Source organism: Patagioenas fasciata, chromosome 30, assembly GCF_037038585.1.
Source record: "Patagioenas fasciata isolate bPatFas1 chromosome 30, bPatFas1.hap1, whole genome shotgun sequence".
NCBI lineage: Eukaryota > Metazoa > Chordata > Aves > Columbiformes > Columbidae > Patagioenas > Patagioenas fasciata.
In genome coordinates this window covers 3629398-3639230 of record NC_092549.1, presented here as the reverse complement: position 1 = coordinate 3639230, position 9833 = coordinate 3629398, and the positions used below count along the sequence as shown (strand labels likewise).

At 62.9% G+C, this 9833-nt stretch overlaps 2 protein-coding genes and 1 long non-coding RNA gene across 4 annotated transcripts in view; all 3 read right to left on the bottom strand.

Moving 5' to 3' along the window:
* Positions 1-3070: 3070 nt before the first annotated feature.
* LOC139825904 (uncharacterized) lies at positions 3071-3994 on the bottom strand. The gene is made up of 2 exons (XR_011736066.1): positions 3628-3994; positions 3071-3557 (listed from the first exon to the last, which is right to left on the bottom strand). It is a non-coding gene; the product is annotated as an uncharacterized lncRNA (long non-coding RNA).
* Positions 3995-4105: 111 nt separating this feature from the next.
* SLC27A3 (solute carrier family 27 member 3) lies at positions 4106-8283 on the bottom strand. 2 transcript variants are annotated; one of them, XR_011736063.1, is made up of 11 exons: positions 7772-8283; positions 6778-6987; positions 6541-6699; positions 6341-6465; positions 6078-6272; positions 5487-5577; positions 5210-5408; positions 5013-5110; positions 4801-4931; positions 4267-4731; positions 4154-4196 (listed from the first exon to the last, which is right to left on the bottom strand). XR_011736063.1 is itself a non-coding variant. In XM_065857545.2 (10 exons), exons 1-10 carry the CDS (start codon positions 8250-8252, stop codon positions 4555-4557), a joined length of 1866 nt encoding a protein of 621 aa, XP_065713617.1. In that variant the 5' UTR covers positions 8253-8283; the 3' UTR covers positions 4106-4554. The 2 variants fall into 2 exon arrangements, 1 of the variants encoding a protein (XP_065713617.1); XM_065857545.2 differs by having other exon boundaries at positions 4106-4731.
* A 475-nt stretch (positions 8284-8758) lies between these two features.
* Positions 8759-9833, bottom strand: part of INTS3 (integrator complex subunit 3) — a 37067-nt gene continuing 35992 nt past the window's right edge. The window contains exons 28-30 of the mRNA XM_065857530.2: positions 9747-9819; positions 9493-9649; positions 8759-9393 (exon numbers count right to left, since the gene is read on the bottom strand). Coding sequence (XP_065713602.1) covers positions 9316-9393; positions 9493-9649; positions 9747-9819 — 308 coding nt within the window. The 3' untranslated portion in view covers positions 8759-9315. The remainder of the gene's footprint in view (positions 9394-9492; positions 9650-9746; positions 9820-9833) is intronic.

Sequence of the window (9833 nt, the reverse complement as noted above, 5' to 3'; positions counted from 1 at the left end):
CTGGTGGCAGCGGCCACCTCCCGAATCTTGTGCCTTTCACACACGCGCGTAAACTCGGACCCCCCCGCGGCACCAGCAGCCCCGGAGGCAGGAGGGGGTGTCCCAGAAAGCTTAAAAAAACCCTTTAAAAATAGTAAAAAAAACTTAAAAAAAATAATAAAAAATTTGATTTTGGGGTTGGGGAAAGGGGGTGGGGGGGGTGGGGGTTGCGATGCGGTTTTGGGGGGGGGGGGGCAGCGCGCTGAGCACGGGGGGAGCGGGGCCGGGGGGGGGACGAGTATTATAAACTGTAACTGTATTTGCACTGTTTTTATTATTGCATTGGCATATATACAATATACATTATAACAACCTATGGTCTGCGGCCTCCTTCCTCCCCCCACCCCAAAACGGCAAAATACCCCCCCAAAAAATGCGAAATACGGGGTGCGAACGGCAAAAAATAAGAATTTGGGGTCTAAACGGGGGGAGCGTGGTGTAAATTTAAAGGTTTCGGCCCAAATTTGGGGAGTTTGAGGGATTTCAGGGTCAAATTTGGGCTTTTTTATGGGGGCTTGTATGGGGGGATTTGAGTGGGGATTTGGGGGGTTTGGGGGTTTCGGCGCGAATTTGGGAGTTGTGGGGTATTAGGACCAAATTGGGTGGAATTTGAGGGATTTCTGGGGAAATTTGAGGGATTTTGGGCCCAAATTTGAGGGGTTATCGGGGTCAAATTTGGGGGATTTCAGGCGCAGATTTGAGGGATTTGGGGTCAAAGTTGTGGGTTGGCAGGCCCGGATTTGAGATTTCAGGCCACGTTTTGGGATTCTGGTCCAGATTTGTGGGATTTTGGGGCAAATTTGAGGGATTTTTGGCCCGAATTTGTGGGTTATCGGGCCCAGATTTGAGGGATTTTGCCCAAATTTGAGGGATTTCAGGCCCAAATTTGAGGGATTTTGGACCAAATTTGTGGGTTATCAGTCCAAGATTTGAGGGATTTTGGGGCCAAATTTGAGGGATGTGGGGACAAATTTGAGGGATTTGGGGCCAAATTTGTGGGTTATCGGGCCCAGATTTGAGGGCTTGTGGGACAAATTTGTGGGATTTCAGGCCCAGATTTGAGGGATTTTGGGCCAAATTCGAGGGATTTCGGTCCCAATTTTGAGGGATTTTGGGCCAAACTTGAGGGATTTCAGGTCCAAATTTGAGGGATTTGGGGCCAAATTTGAGGGATTTCAGGCCCAGATTTGAGGGATTTTGGGCCAAATTTGAGGGGTTATCTGGTCCAAATTTGGGGGATTTCAGGGCCAGATTTGAGGGATATGGGGCCAAATTTTAGGGATTTTGGGGCAAATTTGAGGGATTTCAGGCCCAAATTTGAGGGATTTTGGGCCAAATTTGTGGGATTTCAGGCCCAGATTTCAGTGATTTCAGGCCCCAATTTGAGGGATTTTGGGACAAATTTGATGGATTTCGGGCCCATATTTGAGGGATTTTGGGCCAAATTTGAGGGATTTTGGCCCCAATTTGAGGGATTTGGGGTCCAAATTCAGGGATTTCAGGTCAAGATTTAAGGGATTTTGGCCTTAATTTGGGGAAAAATTTGAGGGATTTTGGGCCAAATTTGAGGTTTATCGGGCCCAAATTTGAGGGTGTGTGGACCAAATTTGAGGGATTTCGGCCCAAATCTGAGGGATTTGGGGTGAAATTTGAGGGATATCGGGCTCAGATTTGAGGGGGTTTGGGCCGAATTTGGGGGTTTCAGGCCCAGATTTGAGGGATTTTGGACCAAACTTGAGGGATTTCAGGCCCAAATTTGAGGGATTTTGGGACAAATTTGACGGATTTTGGGCCCATATGTGAGGGATTTGGGGCCAAATTTGAGAGATTTCAGGTCCAAATTTGAGGGATTTGGGGCCAAATTTGAGGGATTTCAGGCCCAGATTTGAGGGATTTTGGGCCAAATTTGAGGGGTTATCTGGTCCAAATTTGGGGGATTTCAGGGCCAGATTTGAGGGATTTGGGGCCAAATTTTAGGGATTTTGGGGCAAATTTGAGGGATTTCAGGCCCAAATTTGAGGGACTTGGCCCAAATTTGCAGGATTTTGGGCCCAGATTTGAGGGATTTCAGGCCAAATTTGAGGGGTTATCGGGTCCAAATCTGGGGGATTTCAGGCCCAGATTTGAGGGATTTGGGGCCAAATTTTAGGGATTTTGGGGCAAATTTGCAGGATTTCAGGCCCAGATTTTAGGGATTTTGGCCCAAATTTGAGGGATTTCAGGCCAAATTTGAGGGATTTGGCCCAAATTTGCAGGATTTTGGGCCCAAATTTGAGGGATTTCAGGCCAAATTTGAGGGGTTATCGGGTCCAAATTTGAGGGATTTCAGGCCCAGATTTGAGGGATTTTGGGCCCAATTTTAGGGATTTTGGGGCAAATTTGCAGGATTTCAGGCCCAGATTTGCGGGATTTTGGCCCAAATTTGAGGGATTTCAGGCCAAATTTGAGGGATTTGGCCCAAATTTGAGGATTTTGGGCCCAAATTTGAGGGATTTCAGGCCAAATTTGAGGGGTTATCGGGTCCAAATTTGAGGGATTTCAGGCCCAGATTTGAGGGATTTTGGGCCCAAATTTTAGGGATTTTGGGGCAAATTTGCAGGATTTCAGGCCCAAATTTGAGGGATTTTGGCCCAAATTTGAGGGATTTCAGGCCAAATTTGAGGGATTTGGCCCAAATTTGCAGGATTTGGGGCCCAGATTTGAGGGATTTCAGGCCAAATTTGAGGGGTTATCGGGTCCAAATTTGAGGGATTTCAGGCCCAGATTTGAGGGATTTTGGGCCCAAATTTGAGGGATTTTGGCCCCAATTTGAGGGATTTCAGGCCCAAATTTGCGGGATTTCGTCCCAAATTTGCAGGATCCCAATGTCACCCACAACCCCCCCATGAACCACAACCCCTGAAGGGGGGGACGCCGAGCGGGTGGGGAACAAAACCCCCCCCTTTTGCACAAATTTACCGTCTTTTATTTCATTTTTAACTCTTTTCCCCCTTTGCGCCCACCCTGCGCCCCCAGGGCCACGCGGACCGGATTTGCTACAAAAGAGTTTATTTATCAAAAAACCCCTAAAAAAGGTGTTTGTGCCTACAAAGAGGGACCTGGGGGGGGAGGACGTGACCCCCCCCCCCCACCCGGCTCCCAAATGGGGGGGACATGGGGACACAGAGGCCATGGGGCAGCTGGGGACGGGGATGGACGCAGGGACCCGCGGGACAGACGTGGGGACGACAGGAGGGACGTGGGGACCCCACGGGACACGGGGGGGCGCACGGGGGTGGCAGGACAGACAAACAGAACCGGGGGACAGACGTCGGGTACCCGGGGATGGCAGGACGGACATAGGGACCCGTGGGACAGACACACGGACCCATGGGACTGATGTCGGGCGTCTAGGGATGGCGGGACAGATTCGGGGACCCGTGGGACAGACGTGGGGACCCACAGGACACACGGTGGGTGCCTGGGGACGGCGGGACAGCCGTGGGGACCCATGGGACAGACATGGGGACCCACAGGACCTGGGTTGGGTACCTGGGGTGGCAGGACAGACGTGGGGATCCACAGGACAGACATGAGGACTCACAGGACCTGTGTTGGGTACACGGGGTGGCAGGATGGACATGGGGACCCACAGGACCTGGGTTGGGTACATGGGGTGGCAGGACAGACGTGGGGACCCAGGGATGGCAGGACAGACATGGGGACTCACAGGACACATGGTGGGTACCTGGGGTGGCAGGATGGACGGGGGGGACCCATGGGACAGACATGGGGACTCTCAGGACATGTGTTGGGTACACGGGGTGGCAGGATGGACGTGGGGACCCACAGGACACACGGTGGGCACCTGGGGTGGCAGGACAGACATGGGGACCCAGGGATGGCAGGACAGACATGGGGACCCCCAGGACCTGCGCTGGGTACACGGGGTGGTAGGATGGACGTGGGGACCCGTGGGACAGACCTGGGGACCCAGGGATGGCAGGACAGACACGGGGACCCACAGGACACAGGTTGGGTACCTGGGGTGGCAGGAGGGACGTGGGGACCCACAGGACACATGGTGGGTATCTGGGGACTGCAGGACGGACGTGGGGACCTGTGGGACAGACATGGGGACCCAGGGATGGCAGGACAGACATGGGGACTCACAGGACCTGGGTTGGGTACCTGGGGTGGCAGGACAGACATGGGGACCCGTGGGACAGACATGGGGACTCAAAGGACACATGGTGGGTACCTGGGGTGGCAGGACAGATGTGGGGACCCATGGGACAGACATGGGGACTCACAGGATGTGTGCTGGGTACCTGGGGCGGCAGGACGGACGTGGGGACCCGCGGGACACACGGTGGGTGCCTGCGGCGGCAGGACGGACGTGGGGACCCACAGGACACACGGTGGATGCCTGGGGCGGCAGGACGGACGTGGGGACCCGCGGGACCCCCGGCGCTGGGGGACGGGGGGAGTGGGCGCTCCGTGGCGCCCGGCGCGGCGCCACCCGAGGGTCCGGCTCTAAATGCGGAGCCGCCCGTCCAGGACGCGCTCCCAGAGCGCGGGGTCCAGGGGGACGTAGGCGCCGGCGGCGGCGTCCAGCAGGAACAGCGGCTCGGGGACGCGCGCCGGGTCGCAGCCCTCGCCTGCCAACCGCGCCTTCTGCTGCTTGAACGTCTCCGTCATCTCCAGCCGCTCCTGGAGGGCGGGGAGCAGGTTGGGGGGGTCCCCATATTGCCCCGCAGTGCCCCCCGTGTCACCGCGTACCTGCAGCCGGAGGAAGCGGGGCCGGGCGTACGGCGGCAGCAGCTGCTCCAGGTGCCGGTGCAGCGCGGGGCCATCAAAGCGGTGGCCGGGACGCAGAACCAGCGCGGCCATCCCGGCGCGGCCCTCGTGGCCTGTGGGGCGCGGGCAGAGCTGGGGGGCACGGCCGGGCCGGGGGGCAGCGCCAGCGGGAGGGGACACGTGGGGCGCGCTACCTGGCACGGTGACGCCGTACACGGTGGCTTCTTGCAGGGACTCGTGGGCCATCAAGGCTTCGGCCACCTCGGTGGTGGCCACGTTCTCACCTTTCCACCTGGGGGCAACAGGGATGAGCCCCCCGCGGTGTTCAATGGGGCTGAGCCCCCTGCTGGCTGCACAATGGGGTGTCCCCCCGCAGCGGGGCCGTTGTCACCTGAAGGTGTCCCCGGTGCGGTCGCGGAAGCGGACGAACTGGTCGCGGTCCTGCTCCACGAGGTCCCCGGTGCTGAAATAGGTGTCGCCCTGGGCGAACACCCCGCGCAGCAGCTTCTGCTCCGACTGCTCCCGGCTGCCGGCGTAGCCCAGGAACGGGGTGCGCGGGCTCACCGGGGCGATCAGCAGCCCCGTCTCGCCTGCGGGGGTGGGGAGGTGTGATGGGGGTACCCACGGGGATCCCCAAAAGTTCCCCCCCCATCATCGCTGCTACTCACCCGGCTTCACGCGGACGCAGCGCCCGGACGCGTCCCGCACCGGCGCTCCCTGCGCCACGTCGTAGCGCACGATGTCGAACGGCGAGACGAGCTGGGGAGAGGAACCGGGGGTGTCAGGGACACAGAGCGACAGGGTGTGAGGGGGTGGGGGGACCTGGAAAGCCCATCCAGTGCAACCCCCCCGGAGCAGGAACACCCAGCTGAGGTTCCACAGGAAGGGGTCCAGGGGGTTTGAATGTCTGCAGAGAAGGAGACTCCACAACCTCCCTGGGCAGCCTGGGCCAGGCTCTGCCACCCTCACCCCCAACAAGTTGCTTCTCATCTTCCAGCGGAACCTCCTGTGTTCCAGTTTGCACCCATTGCCCCTTGTCCTGTCACTGGTGTCACCCAGCAGAGCCTGGCTCCATCCTCCTGACACTGCCCCTTTCCATCTTGATCCCCAGCAATGAGTCCCCCTCAGTCTCCTCTTCTCCAGCTCCAGAGCCCCAGCTCCCTCAGCCTTTCCTCACACAGGAGATGCTCCACTCCCTCCAGCATCTTGGTGGCCGCGCTGGGCTCTCTCCAGCAGTTCCCTGTCCCAGCCCCGCTCACCTTGTAGATGAAGCTGCCGCGCCCCACGGCCCCCGGCGTCCCCGTGTAGTTGAAGAGGGTGACGTTGCCCTCGGTCATGCCGTAGGTCTCCACCACGCGCACGTCCCCGAAGCGCCGCAGGAAGCTCCGCCACACGTCGGGGCGCAGCCCGCTGCCCACCGCCAGCCGCAGCCCGTGCTCCCGCTCCCCGGGGCGCTGCGGGGACGCGGGCTCAGCTTTGGGGACACCCCGGGTCACCCCGTCCCGGCGGAACGGCCCCTGACCGGCGGCTGGTTGACCAGGTAGCGGCAGAGCTCCCCGATGTACTGGAAGACGGTGACGCCCTCGGCGCGACAATCGTCCCAGAACTGGCCGGCTGAGAACTTCTCCTTCAACACACACGTGGCCCCTGGGGAAGGATGGTGGGGGATCAGCCCCCTCCGAAACACCGGCGGCTTCCCCACGGGGCTCCGGCGCCGCTCACCGATGCCGATGCAGCCGCCGATGCCCAGGAGGGACCCGGCCATGTGGTAGAGCGGCAGCGCCAGGTAAATCACGTCCCGGCTGGAGGCTCCGACCAGCTCGTAGAAGCTCAGGCACATGATGGACTTGAGGTGGGAGATGCGGGCGGCTTTGGGGAGACCTATTTGGGGGGGGGGGGGGGTGGTATTGAGCCCCCCTACTCGCCTGGGTCGCCCCGTCCCCCCATCCCGTCCCGCACCGGTGGTGCCGGAGGTGAAGATGTAGAGAGAGGTGTCGTTCATGTCCTGCGGCTCCCACACGTCCTCGGGCTCCAGCTCCTCAGAGGCCGCATCCAGCAGGTCCTGCAGGGCCAGGACACCGGGGGGGTACGGACCCCCCCCCAGCACCCACACGGCCACGTCGTCCTCGCGCAGGCTGGGCAGGATGGGCTCCACCGCCGCAAACAGCCCTGGGGGGACAGAACGGAGCCCCCGGTGGGCGGCATCACATTCGGGGTGTCCCCAGCGCTTGGGGACACTGCCAGCCCTGAGCCCTGTCCTGGGGGGGGGTCGGACGGACCCCACCTGGGGTGGCCGGACAGGATGGATGTGGCCGGTTTAGGGACACAAATGAGCCTCATGTGGCACAAAGGAGGGACCCGTGGGGACACCCGCGTGTCCCCGTCACCCCCATCCTGAGCCGCCCTGTCTGGACCCCCAGCCCAGTGGGCAGCGCTGGAGGCCCCCGGGAAATCCCCCTGTGCCACCCACAGAGGCACCGGTACCGCCCCGGAGATTCCAGAGCTCACCCGGTACCGGGCTCGGTACCCCCGGGATCAGCACATCCCCGGTACCACGGGCTCGGTACCCCCGGGATCAGCCCATCCCCGGTACCGGGCTCGGTACCCCCGGGATCAGCCCATCCCTGGTACCACGGGATCGGTACCACCGGGATCAGCCCATCCTCGGTACGGGGATCGGTACCCCCAGGATCAGCCCATCCCCGGTACCGGGATCGGTACCCCCGGGATCAGCCCATCCCCTGGACCCTTTGCCATCCCCAGAACCCAAGAGCCCGGTACTTCCCTGGTACCCCCACCCGCCGGACCCTTTCCCATCCCGGTACCCCCGGACCCGCCACCACGCCGCTCACTCCCCACCCGCCTTTCCCCGCTCCCATCGCAGCCCCGGCGGCTCCAGCGCCTCCCGCCCCGGTGTCCCCGCCGCCCCGTCCCGGTGCCCCCCCGCGCTCACCGTCCGCCACCAGCAGCGCCCTGGCCCCGCAGGCCCGCAGGCAGTGCCGGAGCGCCGGCGGCCGCAGCGCCGTGCCCAGGAACGCGGGTCGGGCCCCCAGCGCCGCCAGCCCCAACCAGCCCCACACGAACCGCGGCTCGTTCCCCACCAGCAGCCCCACGGTCACGCCGGGTCCCAGCTCGCCCCCCCCGGGCAGCGGCCGCCGCCGGAGCGCGTTGGCCACCCGGGCCACCCGCCGCGCGGCCGCCCCGTAGGGCTCCGCTCCCCCCGCCGCCCGCAGGAACGGCCGCGCCGGCGCCTCCCGCGCCGCCCGCAGGAACCGGGCGGCCAGGCCGCCCCTGCCCCGCATCGCCCGGCGCCGGCACCGCGCGGCGCGAACCGCGAACGCCAGGTCGGCCCAGAGGTGCGGCCGCAGCAAACGGTGCAGCAGCGCCAGCGCCACCGAAACCGCCAGCGCCACCAAAACCGCCAGCACCGCCATCGCCCGCCGCCCGGGACACGCCCCCGGGACACGCCCCGCACGGACACGCCCAACAGGGACACGCCCACCAGAGGACACGCCCCATCGACGCTTCGCCCCGCCCCGGGACACGCCCCGCACGGACACGCCCATCCGGGACACGCCTACCCCAGGATACGCCCCCACGTCCGGGACACGCCCACTCTGGGCACGCCCACCCCCGGGACACGCCCCCTGACCGCGTCCCCCCCGCCCCCGGGACACGCCCACCCCAGGACACGCCCACCCCAGGACACGCCCCTCGTCACGTTCCCGGGGCACGCCCACGCTGGACACGCCCATCCGGGACACACCCAGACTGCACGTGCCCAGCCGGGACACGCCCCCAGTCCGGCAGCCACGCCCTTCCTGACCCCACCCTCCGCACCCCCCCCCCCCCCGCTCCCGTTTCAGCCGCATCACGTGGCCCGGGCCCCCCATGTCACACCCCTGGCCCCCCCGACACGGCACAAAGAGGTGGCACTTGGTACAAAACATCTGAGAGCTTTTATTTCTTTAAAAAAACCACTTAAAAACGCTGACAGCTCTGGGGGGACGGGGGGGACATCCCCTCCTCACGTGGGCAGGACCCCCCAAAACAGCTCCGTGACGGGGGGGGGTGGGACACGGCCATGGGAAGGGGACAACAGCCCCTGGCCCCACGGGCAGGGCCACACGTTCCCCCCTCCCCAAAGCACCCGGAGCAGCAAACCAGTTCGCACTGTTTATTTCGACTTCTTATAAGAAAATAGGAGAACGTGTGATATATAACCAGAAACACCCCCCCAAAACCCCGCCCCCGCCACATCGTCTCTCGGGGTCCCCGTCCACGCTGTCCCCAAAGCGGGGGGGGGGGTGCACACTCCGACCCCTCCCCGGCCGCTGGTAAAAAGATGCTAAAAAGTCACCTTGGGAAGCGGCGGTGGCAGCACAGCGTCCCCACGGGCTCCGGGAGGGGACACGCGCCCTCCTTCCCGCCCTGGCTTCTGTCCCAGCGTGGGGGTGGCACCGCGGGGCCCCGAGAGCGGCGGGGGGGGCAGAGCCCTCAGTCACTGTCCGAGCCCACGGCCGACGAGCCCTTTCGTTTCCTTTTGGCAGGTTTGGGTTTGGTGTCTTCTTCCTCCTGTGCCGGGAGAGGGGGACGTGGGGGTCAGCGCTGCCGGAGCGGGGGGACCTGCGTGTCCTGGGGGTCCAGCTGAGGCGGGGGGACGGGGGCGCTTACCGAGGCGCTGCTGGACGCCGACTCCTCCTCGGGGTTGGGGGGCTGCGCCGCGTTCTTGCGGCTGCGGGGGCTGGACAGGGTGGCTTTGCGGCGGCTCTTGGGGGGTTTGCTGGAGGAGTCTTCATACTCCTCTGCCAGGGAGAAGAGGTCGCTGAACCTGGAAGGAAGCGGGAGGGGGATGTGAGAGGGGGTGTCAGGTCGTCCCCCCACCCCGTGCCGTGTCCTGATGTCACCCAGGGGAGGGACAGACTCACTTCATCTTGTGGGCTTCGTCGCAGCTGGCCTGGACGTGCTGCAGCGCCTGCAGGATGGGGGTTTGGCTGAAAACTGTCGAGAAACCA

Excerpts from the sequence above, each read along its gene's own strand:
- SLC27A3 (XM_065857545.2), bottom strand. The coding sequence starts at position 8,252 with ATGGCGGTGCTGGCGGTTTTGGTGGCGCTGGCGGTTTCGGTGGCGCTG. Across the intron at positions 6,988-7,771 it reads GGCGCTGCTGGTGGCGGACG|GGCTGTTTGCGGCGGTGGAG; the intron begins GTGAGCGCGGGG and ends CTGTCCCCCCAG. Across the intron at positions 5,578-6,077 it reads GCGGCAGCTTCATCTACAAG|CTCGTCTCGCCGTTCGACAT; the intron begins GTGAGCGGGGCT and ends TCCTCTCCCCAG.